Below are 19,226 nucleotides of genomic sequence, written 5' to 3' on the forward strand. Positions count from 1 at the left end.
AAAATGGGTTGCGTCATTTATTGTACTCCTGAAGGTGTATTCTTGGACATACCTGAGAATCACGCTCAAGAAGTACGAGACATGTTAGACTCCCCATCAAAATTAATGTCACACACCGTTATAACAAATAGGAACCCATCCCAGGTAGAAGAGATGACATCTCAGATACCAGAGTCACTTTGGACAAAAGATGGACAGGACACTGGATTAATGGCAAACGTAGCTCCAGTAGTAGTACAAGTAAAAGATGGTAGGATAGCTCCAAAAATCCCACAGTATCCTCTGAAGCCAGAGGTGGAGTTAGGAGTTTTTCCCGTAATAGAGCGCTTGCTACAACAGGGCATTCTAGTAAGAACGTCCAGCACAGCAAATAGTCCCATCTTCCCTGTTAAAAAGAGTGGGGGGAGGGGTTACAGACTAGTGCAGGATCTAAGGGGAATTAACAAAATAGTCGAGAGTCAGTTCCCCGTAGTGCCTAATCCAGCTGTCATCCTAATGCAAATTCCTCCCACTGCCAAATTTTTCACTGTTATTGACCTCTGCTCCGCTTTCTTTTCGGTACCTCTGCACCCTGACAGCCAATATTTGTTTGCATTCACATACAGAGGGGTCCAATACACGTGGACTCGATTACCCCAAGGTTTCATAGACAGTCCAAGTATATTTTCTCAGGCTTTGCATGATTGTTTACAGTCTTTTCAACCAGAGAGTGGATCAGTATTGATACAGTATGTGGATGATTTACTGCTGTGTTCAGATTCACTGGAAGCTTCTCTGAAAGATACGAAACAACTCCTGTTTCACCTTTCAGACACAGGTCACAAGGTTTCCAAAGACAAGTTGCAATTATGCCAGACTAAGGTAAAATATTTGGGACACTGTCTAACACAAGGACTGAGACACCTGACCGCTGATAGAATCCAAGCCATTAGAGACATGACACTGCCACAAACCCAGCAACAGATAAGGACGTTTTTAGGAATGTGTGGGTATTGCCGTAATTGGATCCCAGGGTTTTCCATATTGGCACTACCTTTGCAGGAAATGGTCTCTTCGAACAAACCTGATCGGATTTCGCATACAGACGAATCCGAAACAGCATTTGAGAGACTCAAACAGTGCCTAACGCAGGCACCGGCACTAGGTATGCCAGACTATGGGAAACCCTTTGAGCTATACGGAACAGAAAGTGCTGGGTGCGCAGCAGGTGTACTAACACAAAAACACGGTGATGCCAGCAGGCCAGTCGCATACTACAGCGCTCAGCTAGATACAGTAGCGCGGTCCCTCCCCACATGCTTGCGTAGCGTTGCGGCGATAGCATTGCTAGTGACGAAAAGCGAAGATGTCGTGCTAGGCCACAACCTCACAATCCATACACCACATGCAGTATCTGCCTTATTGAATTCTGCCCAAACCAGACACGTCTCATCAGCCAGGTTTACGAGATGGGAATTAGCACTAATGGCCCCCGTAAACATCACCATAAGGAGATGCAGTGCATTAAACCCTGCAACATTTCTCCCAGGTGTGCCTGGACAGGCACAAAGGGTGGGAGGTGAGAGTGATGGGGAAGGAGGATTTAATGCAAAGGAAGATACACATGATTGTATGGAATATTTGACCCAAAATTTTACCGCAAGGCCTGACATCAGTGACAATCCACTAGAAGATGCAGAACTCACGTTCTACACGGACGGTAGTTGTCACAGACAGTCAGACTCGGGAGACTTGTGTACTGGATACGCAGTCGTAGATGACCAAGACACCATAGAAGCGGAACCGCTAGGCCCACCTCACTCAGCCCAGGTTGCTGAACTGGTCGCCCTAACCAGAGCATGTGAATTGGCTAAGGGTAAGTCTGCCAATATCTACACCGATTCTAGATACGCGTTCGGGGTAGTCCATGATTTCGGAGCCCTATGGCGGCTCAGAAACTTCATGACGGCAGCTGGCACACCGATAGCGCATGCAGCTCATATAAAAAGGCTTCTAACAGCGATACAGGAACCCGACAGAGTGGCTGTTATCAAATGTAAAGCACATACATATAGCCAAGACCCAGTATCCCTTGGTAACAGCCGAGCAGACGAAGCCGCAAAGCTTGCAGCTGCTACCCCCATACAGACAGACGCCACACAGTTGATGGTATTTAATACCATCAACACACAAAAGTTGTGTGAAATGCAGAATTTGTGTTCCACTCAGGAGAAGGCAGTCTGGAAGGCAAAGGGATATGGCCAGGAGTCCTCAGGGCTCTGGACGGATGGACATGGTAAACCAGTGGCCCCCAGGGCATACCTTCCGTGTCTGGCTGAAGCAGCTCACGGGCTGACTCATCTAGGCAAGGAGGGGATGTGCAAATTGGTAAGAGCATACTGGTGTGCCCCAGGATTCTCCTCTCATGCTAGTAAAAGAGCAATGTCATGCCTTACCTGTCTGAGAAAGAATATTGGAAAGGCAATACCTACAGAACCCTCCCATATCCCACCTACCGGCGGCCCTTTCCAAGTAATACAAATTGACTTCATCCAATTACCCCCATGTAGAAATTTGAAGTATGTACTTGTTTGTATAGATGTTTTCTCAAATTGGGTCGAAGCTTTTCCAGCAGCTACAAATACCGCTATGTTTACAGCTAAGAAAATTGTGCAGGAATTTGTATGTAGATATGGTATCCCTAGAATCATTGAAAGTGATAGGGGTACCCATTTTACAGGTGATGTCTTTCAAGGAATGTGTAAGTTGATGGGTATTGATAGCAAGCTGCACACTCCGTACCGTCCACAGGCGAGTGCGAAGGTCGAAAGAGTGAACAGCACTATTAAAAATAAATTGAGTAAAGTAATGGCAGAGACAGGTTTGACGTGGCCAGAAGCTTTACCCATTGTTTTGTATAGCATCAGAACCACTCCCAGGTCCCCTCTTAATCTGTCTCCTTTTGAAATTCTGTTTGGTCGACAACCGCATGTCATGATTAACCCTCAGGATGATTTGAAATGTAACAATGAAGTAACTGTAAAGTACTTAATTAATATGAGTAAGCAGTTGAGGAATCAAAATGATAATCTGAAGTTGGTGATTCCTGATTTACCAGATAGTAATTGCCATGACATTGAACCTGGGGATTATGTAATGATACGAAATTTTCTACGCTCAGGTTGTCTTATTGATAGATGGGAAGGACCATACCAGGTCTTATTGACTAGCACCACAGCATTGAAGGTTGCTGAGAGAGAGACTTGGGTCCATTCATCCCACTGCAAAAAGGTTGCTGATCCAGAGAAGTCCCGTGACAAGGAACAGATGGTAGAGGTTGTATCACTGGAGTGTCTGTTCCAGGAGGACTGAGGCAGCACCTGAGCCTTGAAGATCGAAAGCAGCTGTCGACTCCCTTCTCCCTTTTATTGTTTTTCTCCACTTCCCATCCCCTCTCCCTTAAAATTTCTGTTTCCCCCTTCTCATTCTTCTCTATTTTCTCCTCAAAGATGGACTTGCCCCAAGAGACTGTAATCCGGATTTTGATGTTAACCATGATGTTGACCAGAGCAGTCTGTTCCGGCGAGAGTACCATAGAGGTCGAGAGAGGTTCTGGAATGGGTTCCGATTATGATGATGGAGGCGTAGTTTTCCAAGATCAACCAAACCAACGAGTAAAGGCGAGTATCAGAAAACGATCCGATAGAAGAAATTGTGATGGATTGTTAGCTGAGGAAAATTGTATCTGTAGGCTCTGTGATAATCTGGTTGAAGATGGATGCATAAAGAAATGCCAATCTAGTTTTAATATCCATATGGACCGGCATCCATTGAGTGACTATCACTCTCTAGTGGGTAACGTGTTGAACCAAACAGATTGTTGGGTATGCTCTCAAGTACCTCAGGGTCACAGCAAATCAGGGCTAGTACCATTTCCTTTAACGTTAGGGGAGGTACTTGAGCTAAGTGGTGGGAGACCGGTGGACCGGAGGTTTAACATCTCCAGCCCTCCTAGTTTGAAGCTCCACCAATATCATGTGGATAGGTCCCTCATATGTTTTAATATCACCAATCCTAGAAAACCGGGAAATTGGGAAGTGTCATGGAGCAACCTTACCATGACCTTTTCACATAGAGCAGATAGAATGCCTACAGATACAGAGCTCGTACGCCACATAGCCAGTAGAGGAAAATCTTTTCGGTATCGATATACCTTAGGAAATAGGATTACTAGAGTTGGAGAGGTATCACCAGGATACTGTGCACATATCGTACAAACTGATACGTGCATTAAGCAGATGGAAGAATTAGGGTCAGGAGATTTCACCTGGAAGGTTTGTAACATGGTCATGTCCTTCTCCGTCCCTTATGTTCTCCCCGATGATGCATATTTCATATGCGGGAGAAAGGCGTACAAGTGGCTTGCCCCAAACTCTGAAGGATTGTGTTATATTGGAAAAGTATTGCCTGAAGTGATGACTGTAACACATGACAAAATGAAGGACATACACCGTGGTGCCCAAGCTCCTTATACTCACACTCACTACGAGCACCTTGTTAAAAGACAACTGTCAGAAAGGTTAGAGCATCCGGCCTCTGATCTTATCCATGAATCCACCGGGATTCAGGTTCTGGTAGCGTTAGATTTCACTCGTACCGCTCGAGGAGTGATGAATTATAAATACATTTCCGCACTCGCCAATTTGTTAGATAATATCACTGAAATGTATGATGACACGTTTAGATACACTGGAAGAGAACTTCAAGCTTACAAAACAGAGCTAGTTCAGCATAGGATGGTTCTTAATTACCTTACAGCAGTAACAGGCGGATATTGTGTTACATTGGCAACACAGTACGGCATAAAGTGTTGCACGTACATCACAAATAGCACCGAGGATCCGGTAGAGGTCATAGACCAAAAGATGGACGATATTCTGCAACTAAAGTGGGAATTTCGTCGAAAACACAATCTCACCCTTGCTGCTGTAGGTAATGAGCTGACTGGTTGGGTGTCATGGTTGAACCCGCGAAATTGGTTCTCCGGTTTAGGAGACTGGGCTCAAGGAGTCATAATGGATGTTGGAAAGTTTCTCCTATGTATTTTGGGTGTCGTTATATCTATTGGATTGATATTTAGATGCGGGCAGGCTTTGATGAGGTGCAAACAAAGTACAAAAGTGATGAGCCTGAGGAGTGAGGAAACTGTAATTAACCTGGATTTGATTTATGACCCAATGCTAGAAACCATGACGTAATGATGTAATGAGTATACGGTCCGTCTTTCACCCATTTCTATGTTTTCCTCCGAGGTACAAAGACCCACGTAGACGAAGGATTTGATGAGCCAAGGGGCCGACAACGGAAAGATGGAAAGAAGAAGAGCAGACGACCTGATATACAAGATTTTGATGGACAATGCCATGGGTACCCCAGTTTCCCTAGGAACTTTAAAATCACGCTAGCCCAACATTTTTTTGTAAATCCATGGACGTTGTTTGCTTTACTCACGATTTATGAGCAAAAGCACAAAGAAGAAGACTCCAATCAACCGACACCAATCAAGACCTCAATCGACAGATGTACATTTCCCTGACATAGAATATCATTGCATTTTCCATAAGTGTTCTTTATCTTCATCTCTACAACCCTCAGGTAATGACACACATAGTCGATAGGGAATACAGGCACAGATATCAGCAACCACATACCTCCCCCATTCATGTATCATCAACTAAAATGTGCATCCCCATTTTGTTGCAACCACAGCCGAAATGAGCTCGGTAGAGTTTGACAGCCCATCCACAGACCCTTAGTACGGGATAAGAAGGAATTCAAATGTATACTTCGCAATCCCTCGAAGCTTGATTTACCACACGTACGGCACGATGATACATGACCCCCCAAACATGGACTCATACACACATGCTCCTGCTTTCTCACTAGGTCATACCCTCTTCACACCTACTCCATTCTTCTTTCTTTCCCCACCATGGAAATCAATTAACCCCTGACTTACATTTTTCTCCTTAAATATTTTATGGCAGTTATTATTGACTGCCAAAGGGTGGACTGTCAAAGTCAGAAAAATGTCTTAATGCACACTGCCATATTTGCACCGCACACTGGTCCGTGCTGCGCATGCGTACGCTCTCCCGTGGAAGCGCATACCCGCAATAGCGTGCACTCGCACGCGCAGTATGCGCATTTACGGTAGAGTTTATGTGATCGTAGCGTGCGACTCATTCATTACACAATTTCATAATTAATGTATTTCATAGATCATGTTCCCCTCAATAGTTTCTGTAAGTTTGGTTTAGATAGAATGTCCCTGAGCGGAGGAATCCCTCTTTGTATTGCACGAAGGGTCTAACAGGAGTCATACAGCAGTGTTTGATACCCATCGGAAGAGTATTTAATTAGCAATATTCCGGTGTTGGTTTGGAGCGTATTAATCGCTCGTGCGAATAGTTATGAACATAAGAAGTTTATGTCCATTTCTATTATTTACCCATACTCAGGTATGCGGCGGGAAACCCAGTTTCCCACCCACCTGAGCTGTTTGAACTCAGCACAGCCCACCTGTATGAATCAACCTATGACCTTTGGTTACAGTACAGGGCCGAATTCCTGTGTCCAATAAACTGAAGGATTGTAGGGACTAGGAGATTGCATTGTGTGTGGGGCATAAATAGGCAGGCCGACCATATCCAACTTCACTTCTCTTCAAACTGTTATCACTGCTGATAACCGGGAGCTGGATATCGAGGCGCATGCGATCGTTACCCTTGTGCGTAAGTTCTCTCCGTAATCATTGTCTTTCTGTGAGCCAATCTCTCTCTCTCTCTCTGTCTCTATTTCTCTCTCTCTATTTTCTCTTTTCTCTCATATCTCCCCTAGACTAAACTTTATTGTATTGTATTGTATTTTATTGTATTGTATTAGACCAGGATAGTATTGTAGTTTATCCCTTAGTTAGGTGTTTGGTTAGGAAGTCTTTGTTATATTGTAGTGTATCATTTGTACTGTGTTACTCTTTTACAAGTATACTAGATATAATACAGATAATAGGCTTTGGAACCCTAAATCAGTATCTGTGTATTTTCTATAGTGTTAAGTGTTCATTTGAGCGTCGGTGACGCTCAAACAGCTTTGTAGGTAGTCAGGTTACACAAGGTTGCATTTACACCCTGTACTCACATTAAGGTATTCTGTGTGTTTCATCGGTATAAGGTTTAACATAAAGGTATAGTGTTGTGAGCGTCTGCACCGCTGGTGACCTCCTCGTGGTCTCTAGCGTATGCTACGTTACAGCGAATCTTTCCCCTAGACATAACCAATAACGTGTCCTGTGATCACTAGGCCGTGAGCGAACGTGACGCTTGAGCATCTCGCTTACCGCTGAGCGATCGTTACGCAAACAGCGTATCATTACGGTATTTCTTAAGTAAACAGCGTACAGTGTTCTTAGCTTCATAAAGGGTTGATTATACGACAAAGGAATTTAGCATTGTCACTGGTCAGCGACAAGATGGTGCTAAAAATCTATTTGCATGGGCGTTCGCAAGGTGATTGACAGGAGGAGGCCATTTGTGGGTGGTAACTTACCGTTTACTGGGAGTGTCCAGAAAAATGCAGGCGTGTCCAAGTGTTTTCAGGGAGGGTGTCTGACGTCAGTTCCGGCCCCGATCAGCCTGATGTGATCGCACTGGAGGAGTAAGTCCTGGGCAAAGTGGAGTTCAGCAGCACAGCGTACACATGCGATTGCACATTTGCACAGCAAATATACACTCCCCTGGAGGTGGCGACTATCTGAACGCAGGACAGTAAAATTAGCAGCAGCATGTGCTGGGCTGAGGAGAAGAGCTGCAGCTGCCAGGTAAGGGGGAGGGGGCCTGGGTCCCTACTGGACTCTCTCTGAGCCCCTCCATCAGATCTGGGCCCATGTAATTTGTACCCTCTCTCAGCACCACTGAGCCTGGCTACCTGGTGGTGAAATTTGGGTGGTATTCATGTGACCGGCGGGAGACTGACAGTCACATGACCTCATCCACCATCCCGACCCCTCACTATCCCGATGATCGGCATGCCGACCAACAGGGACTATTTCCACTCGTGGGTGTCCACGACACCCATAGAGTGGGAATAGAACCCGTGGTGACCGCAGTGTGGCGAGTGCAGCGAGCCCACAAGCGGCTTGCTGCACTCGCCCCTCCTCGCCGGGATCCCGGCGTTGGTATGCTGACCGCCGGTCAGCCATACTACACCCATGAAATTTGTCTACCCGCAGTGCTACTACTAGGTCCACTGAAATGCATCTCCATAAGCTTCATAATCTTTCATACATAAAACAGAAAAACTTGTTACTTTGTTACACAGTAACAGCAAAGGAGCGCTGACAATTTTTTAGGATACTTAAAATGAGGTTTAATTACATATAAAGATTGTAAGATAACAATACATTAATTAAAAAAGCATATATACACAACCTGTCATATAGGCAGTAGCAGTATTTGAACATAAGCAGTCATAGGCATCAGAATGGGGGGGTAAGGGGGCAGCATGCCCCCCCCCCCCCCCCCAAACATGTCAGAGGTGCAGGCATGGGGAGGGGGAGCGCTTACCCCCAGACCACTGCAAGGACTTTGACTTTAATACTCCAGCGCCGCAGCGTGCTGCCCCGTGTCCTGTCCAGCCGGCTTTTTAATGAATGTATTGTTATCTTACAATCTTTATAAGTAATTAAACCTCATTTTATGTATCCTGAAAATTACCAACGCTCCTTTGCTGTTACTTTATAACAAAGTAACACGTTTTTCTGTTTTATGTATCTAAATTGACATCCAGATGGTCGAATAGGAGCAGCTACTACATTTTATTTAGTAGGGCTATGTATTGAGATCTGTTAAAGGTACACCTGATTCTATCAATTCTCTATGAATAGATGGATAGATTGTCTTATGTTTAATTGCTTTAATCTTGCATAGCCTACCAGGAAAGCCCGACAAAGTGCTACAAGTAGCTAGCGCAATACATGTAATCTTCATTGGTACCATACCCACCAAGACCCGAAGGACCCTTTACTTCATTTGCTGTTTCCATAGCAAAACTGTCTTGAAGCTTGCCAGAAGTTGGCACCATCAGTGAGTTGGACGAACCCGCCTCGATAACTGCAACAGAAGAAAAAACAGCAGTAGTTACCACTTGCATAACAGCAGATGGAAAGGGGTTGGTCAACCCACAGGGGCCAGTAAAGTAGATGTACTGAAAGACTTTACGATAGGGATGGTCTAGGAGCAATAAGAGACCTAGCAGTCGTTGAGCTGGTAGGCACTCGCAGATGCCAAAAAGGGGGAGGCAATCCTCAAGCCTTGGGGTACCGATAAGAAAAAAAAACAAAACATTGTTTGGTGGCATAACTCCACCCTCAGTTGCAGGTGACCTCTCATACAGAAATGGCCAAAATTACACGGGGATGTTAGACACAGTAGTCATCTACATAGGCAAAGATGGTGTATATAATGGAAAAATGGGATTGGCCTACACTGAAATTGAAACTTTGGGGGGAAGCCATAAAACAGTGAGGGGAAGGAGTAGAAAGAGCTGTGGGTAGAATATCAACCACCACTGGGAGTCAGGATTTATTCTTACTGGGGCTATCCAATCTATAATCCTCATAGTCCAGAGTAGGTGGCTTTATACAGTTTCTGTGCCTGGTGAATAGGCTCAACCACTGGGCAGCAGGAGGGTCTGTGATGTGAGGGGCTGAGCAGAGTAGAAAGCTAAGACCCTTTCTGAAAAATAAGCATATTGCAGCTGAAGCCCATGACAGTCTAAAAGGGGTAATGGCAGGGAACTGTGTGAAAAGGCTGCCTGCCTACAGCCACATTCAAACTGGTGTGAAGGGAGGTGGCCTGAGCCATTGAAACATAGAGATCTAAAATGGCTGCATGGAATGTGGCTGCATCAGCAGCCGCAGTGGCACTGATGAAGGATCAGTATGATATCCCGATGGACAGGATGCCATCTGTTCAGAATACCAATAGCGGCATCCCGACCATCAGAAACCCGACAGCCCCCTGTAAAGTAACCCTCTCCTGCCCACTACCCTAAACCTAATATAAATTATTGTTCCTAAGATTTTAGTTAAAACAAATAATATTCTGGCTACAAACATATATATCGCTGCACACTATGGGGGTCATTCCGAGTTGTTCGCTCGTTGCCGATTTTTGCAACGGAGCGATTAAGGCAAAAATGCGCATGCACATGGTACGCAGTGCGCATGCGGTAAGTATTTTAGCACAAAACTTAGTAGATTTACTCACGTCCAAATGAAGATTTTTCATCGTTGAAGTGATCGTAGTGTGATTGACAGGAAGTGGGTGTTTCTGGGCGGAAACTGGCCGTTTCCTGGGAGTGGAGTGTGCGGAAAAACGCAGGCGTGTCAGGGAAAAACGCGGGAGTGTCTGGGGAAACGGGGGAGTGGCTGGAGAAATGGGGGAGTGGCTGGCCGAACGCAGGGCGTGTTTGTGACGTCAAACCAGGAACGAAACGGGCTGAGCTGATCGCAATCTGTGAGTAAGTCTGGAGCTACTCAGAAACTGCTAAGAATTTTCTATTCGCAATTCTGCTAATCTTTCGTTCGCAATTCTGCAAAGCTAAGATTCACTCCCAGAGGGCGGCGGCTTAGCGTGTGCAATGCTGCTAAAAGCAGCTAGCGAGCGAACAATTCGGAATGACCCCCTATAGCTGTTGTGGAATCACTACAGCACAGATCTGTAAGCAAAATACCGATCCCCACCCCCCTAAACTCCCGGCACCTAAATCTCCCCCCTCCCAATTAACAGTAAAACTAGTTGGCGAGATCAGCACCTCTACTCTTGTATCCTGGAATGGCAGTGCGCATACGTTTCTCCTCTCTTCTTGGCTCCTCCCTCTACATGTGACGTAACAGGTCACATGCAGCAGATCACAGTGCAGGAGACTGTGAGACAAAGTGGCACATGCAGGCTGGAGCTGTCCACTAAAATAAGTGCTGAACTGACAGTATGCCAGGAGGCAGGGATATTCAACAAGCAAAGCCTCCATGCCTAAAGTGACTGCTTTGATCGCATAGCGGTAAATCTGTTGCTGTGCAGTACCCTCCTACGCATATACAGAAAATTTCTGTTTTCCATAGTGCAGGGTAATATTGTCTGGTGATCACAGATGATCATAGGTGATCACCAGAAAATAGCTGCTAGTGAGCCACATCACTTGAAAGAGCAAACTCTTCTCCTACAAATATGGTTGCCCAGAATTGCAGTCATGTGTGGTGAGGTAAATGGCAGAGGAGACAATGGCTAGTACCAGAGCCAATATATGAGCCATAGGGTTCATGTGGACATTATACACAGATCGTAACAGTATATACTGCTGAAATTTTAGTGAACAGAGATGTGCAGAAAAGATAAGCAGAGGAGGCACTGCCTCACCTGTCATAGACGTTTTACTCCAGAGTTTTGACTATAAAAATGATTAAAATAATACAAAGATGATATTTACAATCAAGCCCATATTTCCCATAAGGCAACCTAGGCGTCCGCCTAGAGCCCTGCCGGTCCCAAAGGGGCCTTGGACAGGCCCCACAAAGAAATCCGGCCTGTCCAAACCGTTCCCAGAGTAGCACTGGGCAACTACAGTGTGACGTCATGACATCACGCAGACTCGCCCATACCCCAGAGTCCCGTTGTCTGCACTCTGCACGTTAGTTACTTGTAATATACATGTAATGTAAGGCAATGCAGTCCACTTTCCACCTACCATAAAAAAATAAATCATATAGCTTTCTTGAAAAAAACAGGTGTGTCTGGGGTGGGGGGGAATCGTTTGTTTTCCTGTATGCATATACTGTCATCTAGCTATTATAGGGTTTTGTTTGGTAGTGTCTAGCTTGTAAGATGATCCTGGCAACCCAGTAATTTCACTGTTATATTAGCCATGCACCCAGCTTGTAAATGCAGATGAAAGGGCAGGAGAGCTAAGCCCACCATAGTCTGTGGTGATAACTCATCACCATCGTCATAGGCACTAAGCTTGGCACAGACACACACATTACTGTGCATGCACCCTAACCCACCGCACCACTAGCTCTTTGTGTCCACACCGCAGCCCCCACTGCAGAGCGACCTTCTAATCCCTAGCACTCTTTCATATCAGAATTGTGTGTTTTATGTAAGGAGCAACAGGGAGAGGACCCCCTGCCTTTATAGAACTAAGAGGTAAACACTCAGGGTTAGGGCATTAGGGTTCATTTAGAGGGTTGGGTATTAGGGAGGGTATTAGTGTTGGTGTAGCGGTTTGGGTTAGAGTATTAGGGTTCGTTTAGGGGATAGGGTATTAGGGTTGTATAGGGTTTAACAGATTGAGTTTGGGGTAAGTGTACTGGGGTTATGGTTTGGAGTTAGGGATGAGTTAGCGTCACGATTAGGGTGCTGCCTAGTGTCAGGATTAGGGTGCTGCCTAGTTTCAGGATTAGGGTACTGCCTCATACGCGCACGGTTGCGCGCGGGGGGGGGGGGGGTTCCGAGTACCTAGAACCCCCCCTCCCTCGGCGCTGCCGTCCGATTTTTATTTATTTTTACTGAGGAGAAGCTTATGCAGCAGCTCCCTCCTCTTTACACTGTCCGAGTGACAGTGTGAACCTGGCTGCTGCCGCTGCTGGCTGCCTGTAGGGGGAGTTGCAGCGGAAGCGCACTGCAGCTCCTCTCAGGCAGTTCAAGGGGCCATGAGACAGAGCTAAGTGAGGCAGTGGCTGATGTCTTCGGTTCCCACTGTAGTGTAAGGTGAGGAGGGGGTTCTGTTCAATGTTAATGGATGTGTGTATTGCTATGTAAAATGTATGTATGCTAAGTACATGTATAGTGTGTGTGTGTAACTATGTATGTTTGCTGTGTGGATGTATAGTGTGTGTATGTATATATGCTGTATGCATGTATACTGTGTGTGTGTGTGTGTGTATGTACAGTATGCTCAGGGCCGGTTCTTTCTCTTGTGGCACCCCGGGCAAAGTATAGGGGCGTGGCTTCAAATGGGGGCGTGGTCAGTTACGCCCCCATTTGTGCCCCCTGTAGCGCCTCTGAAAGGCGCGTCTGGTTCCCTTTAAAGCGAGGGGCACTGCGGGGGGTACAGTGGCAGATCTTGCCATGGTGCGGCGCCCTCCGGAAGGTGGCGCCCCGGGCAAAAGTCCTGCTTGCCCGTGGCAAGATCCGCTACTGAGTATGCTGAGTGTGTGTAACTATGTATGTATATATGTATGTATATATGTTGTGTGCATGTATACTGTGTGTATGCTGTATGCATGTATACTGTGTGTATGTATATGGCATGTGTATGTATATATGCTGTATGCATGTGTACTGTGTGTGCATGTGTACTGTGTGTGTGTGTGTGTATACTGTGTGCATGTATAGTGTGTGTGTATGTATGTATGCTGTGTGCATGTATGTATGTATGTACAGTGTGTGCGTATGCTGTGTGCATGTATACTATGTATGTGTGCATGTATACTATGTATGTATGTATGTATGTATGTACATGTCTGCGTGTGTGTCTATGCTGTGTGCATGCATACTATGTATGTTTGCATGTATACTGTGTTAGTATGTATACTGTGTGCACGTATACTGTGTGTGTATGATGTGTGCATGTAAACTGTGTGTACACATGTATTCTGTGTACAGTATGTGTGTGTATGTCTATGTACAGATGTTCTGTGTGTATGTGTGTGTGTATATGTGTATATATTTATATATATATATATATATATATATATATACACATACACAGCTTGTGCAGTGTGCTGGCTACTCAATTACAAACACACACACACACAAACACACGTATGGAAACCCCCCCATGCCCACCTACAGTACATCAGTGCCCACTGCTCCAGAGGCTCCTTGGACTCCTTCCACCGTGGACCCTGCTACTAGATTTGCATTGCCTGAGATGCTTTACTTTAATTACTGTATGCCTGCCAACGGGTGGCACTTGATATGCCGGCTGTCGGGATCCCGGCGCTCAGCATACCGGCGCCGGAAACCCGACACCCGGCATACAGACAACTATTTTCCCTCTTCGGGTGTCCACGACCCCCCTGGAGGGAGAATAAATAGCATGGCGCGCATAGCACGCCACCATGTCCGCAGGGTGGTGAGCACAGCGAGCACAAGGGGCTCTTTTGTGCTCGCCCCGCTGCCGGCATTCCCGGCAGTCGGGATTCCGGTGGTCGGGATCCCAGCACCGGTATGCTGGGCGCAGGGATCCCGAGCACTGGCATACCATAGTAGAACCCTGCCAACTACTATGTCTTTGTCTACCATTATTTTTATACCCTAGCTACTGCTGTTGTTCTTACTTTATTTTACCACCCTTACTGTATGCTATGCCTGTACGCTATACCTACATTGTCTGCCCACCCTGCCAGCAGCAACCTAGTTGGGTGCCTCAGATGGTCCCCCTACGGGTGGGATGTTCTACATGTGGATCTAATCATACAGGTTATATCTAACTACTAAATAATTGTATTAACATAGATTTAATTTAGAATACACTATATATATATATATATATATATATATATATATATATAAAAGGAGTGGCTGTGTGCTTAGCAACTATATAGGGAGACTTCCACTTTATAAAAAACACATTTATTTTAAAACAGACAAAATCAGACAGCACAAAAAGGTCACAAAGCATAAAACTATATACTTTTTCATTCAGTATGCACAATATATTAAAACACTATTAGTCTACCAGTGACAATTCTGTTAATCTCGATAGTCACTGGCAATGCTTAAAGTGGTCCTAGAGAGGTGGTGGAACTCACCCCTCTTCCCCCCGGCGCCCATGCAATAAAGGTATTGCGCACGCCCCAAAAAGAAAGAGGCGTGGTCACACAATAGTAACCCCAATTAAAATTATGCCACACAGTAGCACAATCTTATTCACATTACACCACATAGTAGTGTCCCTTATACACAGAGCCCACAGTAGTAGCACCCATAATACACATAATGCCCACAATATTAGCACCCCGTAATACACATAATGCCCACAGCAGTAGTGCCCCTTATACAATGCCCACAGTTGTAGTGCCCCTTATGCAATGTCCACTGTACTGGTAGTGCCCACAGTGGTAGTGCCCCTTATATAGAGCCCATAGTAGTGGTGCCCCTTATGCAATGCCCCCAGTAGTAGTGCCCCCTTTAAAATGCTGTCATTAGTAGTGCCCCTAGTAGTAATGCACTTAATGATAATGCCCCCAGTCATTTAGCCCCCTGTAGGTATGCCCCTGTAGGTATGCCCCCAGTAGTTTAGCCCCCAGTGGTAATGCTCCTGCAGTTATGACCCCAGTAGTTTACCCCCCCCCCCCCCTTTAGTTTAGCCCCCCCAGTGGTAATGCCCCCAGTAGTTTAGCCCCTGTAGTTATGCCACTAGTAGTTATGCCTCCCTGTAGTTTATCCCTCATGTAGTTTGCCCCATGTACACTGGCGTTTCTATAATGGGTGCAGTGTATGCGGTGCACACGGGCCCCTGAGTCCAGAGGGGGCCCGCACCGCACACACTGCACCCATTTTTAAAATACTCACCACTCTGACGTCCAGCGCCGGCTCAGCTGCCATTTTCATGGAGTTCTGCACATGCGCAGTAGAGAAATCTCAGGGAAAATGGCCGCAGCGCCATTTTCCCGGAGATCTGCGCATGCGCAGTAGAGTCTGAGCCCTCTAGGGCTCAGACTCTACAGCGCTCCGGGCAGAGAGGAGGGGGCCCGAACGGAGGAGGCTGAACACGGGCCCCCACCTCTCTTAAAATGCCCCTGCCCATGTAGTTTAGCCCCCCGGTAGTTTAGCCCACAGTGGTAATTCCCTCTGTAGTTATAGCCCCTGCAGTTATGCCCCATGTAGTTTAGCCCCCCATGTAGTTACCACCCTATAGTAATGCCCCCCAGTAGTAATGCCCCTTGTAGTTTGCTCCCAGTAGTTAGCCCCCTTGTAGTTTGCCCCCAGTAGTTATGCCCCCCAGCTGTAATGCTACCAAGTAGTAATGCCCCCCCAGTAGTTTAGCCCCTGTAGTTTAGCCCCCATGTAGTTACCCCCCTATAGTAATGCCCCCAGTAGTAATGCCCCCCAGTAATAATGCCCCCCAGTAGTAATGCCCCTTGTAGTTTGCTCCCAGTAGTTAGCCCCCTTGTAGTTTGCCCCCAGTAGTTATGCCCCCCAGCCGTAATGCACCCAAGTAGTAATGCCCCCTTATAGTTTGCCCACAGTAGAAGCGCCGCCAATACAGTCAAACATATGGGGAAAAAAAACACCATACTCACCAAGACCCGCTCCCGCGTCCGACCACTGCAGGCTTCCTGGTTTCCGCTCCTCGGCACTATGGGAGAGACGTCATGACGTCTCTCCCATAGCGCACACTGACAGAGCCGGAGCTCAGTAGTGAGCTCCTGTCGCCGGCTTCCGCTGCTGTGGAGAGTGTGACAGGTGCCCGCTGGAAACACAATCTCAGCGGGCGCCCGGCATCTCCATGCGGCGCCTGCCACACATCGGGTTAGGTGAGCCTGAGGAGGCGGAACTGCATTCCATCTCCAAGTGGAACTGACAGAACGCTGTTCCACCCCGTTCCGGCTCACTTTAACCCCTGGTCACTGGTATAAACTATGTATCAGTCTCCAGCAGGGGTGTAACTAGGGGTCCGAGCACCCCTGGCAAAGTATGGGACTGGCGCCCCCCCATATTTGTGTTAGGGAAGGTGCGTGTAACTGTGTGTGTTATATATATATAAACACAATAGTATCCTTATCTTGTGCCAAGATAAAAGCAGCACGATGGGAGAGATCCCTGCTGATAGATCTTAATAGCATACAAGATAAAAACAATTTCCCAAGTGCGCTGAGTAAAGCGTATTTACAATGGTTCTTACAATATTATTTCCATAGGTATGGATTGTGTACTGGAGAATGTTTGTATCTGGGGACCTGTAACAGACACCCCTCACCAGATAATCACCCAAACAAGAGGCCCAAGGCCAATTAGTAAAAAATTATTTTAATAACATACATTTGAACAAATGGATTTCACACATAGTTCATCATGCAGTGTTTACAAAAATATATCTAAAATAATGCCAGTAAGATACAAACAGTGTATTAACTATACAGTGATAACTCTAGATACTCCCTCACCTTTTGCAAGGTGCGAGCTCAAGAGGGAGTATCTTCACAGACTAGGTTGGTAACTTTTGACTGACAGGAAATTGTTTTTATCATATATATTATATACACATATACCCAGTGGTCGTGGTAGTTTTAAAATGAGGGTATGGAAAGGTGAAGGCTGTAATTATGCGCGCGCCTCCAGAATGGGGGGTGTGCTCACTCAAAAGGAGGCATGTCCTTTAGTGTATTGTACCACACCATATACCCCTTATACACATTATGCACCACGATAGTAGGACCCCTTATACTATCTAGTACAGGTGTCCCTTACACATTATGCCACATGGAATTGTCAGGATCCGGAGCCTTACCTCCGGCGGGTGCTCCCGGGGGTTGCCGTCCTGGTGGTTGGCGCGGCTGCGGTGGCAGGGAGCTTCTGGTGGCGGGTCCACCTGGATGGGTGTGTGGCTTCTGAGGGCCGGGGGTCTGGAGAGCCGGGCACTGCGGCGGGGATCGCTGCAGTAAGGTCCTCTAGTGGTGACACAGCATTAATGTGTCAGAGACAGGAGCTGGCTAAAGCTGTGTGCTAACAGCTGAGTATGTCTCCTGTGCTGGGGGCAGCCATGTTGGAGACCAGAGTATTACCAATGAAGTTCCCATTCTGTTTACAGCTAATCCTGTGTGTTCTCCCCTTACAAAAGGGAGCTGGCTCAGAGGGAGAGTGCCAGTGTTTCAAGTTACCTCCATGTGAAAGGTTCTCCAGCTATGTGCTCCCAGGTTGCTTCTGGTGCCCTGGTCCTGGTTACTCTCATCTATCGGTTACTTAACGTTGCTGCTGTCCTGTCGTCTAAGTCAGTCGCCACTCGTGGAAGCGCTCACGGGGTCCCAAGTCGTACAGGAGCTTCTGGTGCTAATGGCGGTTCCCGCAGACGTCTTCAAACTCAAACCACAGTATTCACTCTGTCAGGAATCCGCAGTCTCCAATGCATCACTTCCAGTGAACAGAGCTCTCCTGCCTTCAGTCCTCTGTCCTCAGAGTATCCCCTGTGAATTGGACCTGTGGAACTACAGGTCCCAGCAGTTCCAGTTCTGTTCCAGTCTTCAGTCTCCTGCAGCCCACAGCTCACCGTGCTCCACCTAACCAGTTCAGTTCTGTTCCAGTTCTAGTTTTCAGTCCTCTGCAGCCTGGAATGCTTCAGCTAACTCACAGCTGATCTGGACACCTAATCCAGCTAGTATCTCTGCCTGCAGTTTGTGTCCAATCACTGCTGGGCAGGAGGTATAACTTCCAGTTTGTGGCTCTCTCACATCGCCTTGGACAACACGTCACATCCCGTGAACAGGCGGCTCCTGTTTGCAATCCTCTGTCTACAGAGATTTCCTTGTGTATTAGACCTGTGGAACAACAGGTCCCAGCTGTTCCAGTTCCGTTCCAGTTCCCAGCTGTTCCAGTTTCCAGCTGTTCCTGTGTTCCTGTGGAACTACAAGTTCCAGCAACCCCTCCGGCTCTCCTGCGACATTCAGTGTGCAAATTCCTGTGTTCCTGTGGAACTACAAGTTCCAGCAACCACTCCAGCTCTCCTGCTGCATTCAGTGTGTAAGTTCCTGTGTTCCAGTCTCCAGATCCCCGTGTTCCTGGTTACCTGCTTGTTACTCCGTGTTCCTGGTTATCCTACTACAGCTCCGTGGAACTACAAGCATCAGCAATTCCTGCATTCAGTTACAGGCTTCACACCAATCTCCAACACAGTGTGCTTCAGCCTCAGCTGTAGAGACTCCATCTCCAGGTGCAGCTCATCACCTCACCTGTGAATCAGCTTGCAAGCTGCCTGTGCTTTCCAATAGCACTGTGAACCCTGCATCAAGTCTTCTTCATCTGCTACCAGGTTTGCTACCATTATCATCACCTCTGCTGGCTCCACGTGTTTATCATCTCTGGTTCCCATACCAGCATATTGCCATAGACTCTCACTGTATTGCCATAGACTCTCACTGTATTGCCATAGACTCTCACTGTATTGCCATAGACTCTCACTGTTTT

At 46.7% G+C, this 19,226-nt stretch overlaps 1 protein-coding gene across 4 annotated transcripts in view; it reads right to left on the bottom strand.

Moving 5' to 3' along the window:
• The window catches only part of LOC134965898 (phospholipase A2 inhibitor and Ly6/PLAUR domain-containing protein-like), a 205,921-nt gene that overhangs the window by 34,956 nt on the left and 151,739 nt on the right, over positions 1-19,226 (bottom strand). For all 4 annotated transcript variants that reach the window (XM_063942293.1, XM_063942295.1, XM_063942294.1 and 1 more), the window contains one exon: positions 9,042-9,149. In XM_063942293.1, coding sequence (XP_063798363.1) covers positions 9,042-9,149 — 108 coding nt within the window. The remainder of the gene's footprint in view (positions 1-9,041; positions 9,150-19,226) is intronic.

This window comes from Pseudophryne corroboree, chromosome 10 (genome assembly GCF_028390025.1).
Source record: "Pseudophryne corroboree isolate aPseCor3 chromosome 10, aPseCor3.hap2, whole genome shotgun sequence".
NCBI classification, from domain to species: domain Eukaryota; kingdom Metazoa; phylum Chordata; class Amphibia; order Anura; family Myobatrachidae; genus Pseudophryne; species Pseudophryne corroboree.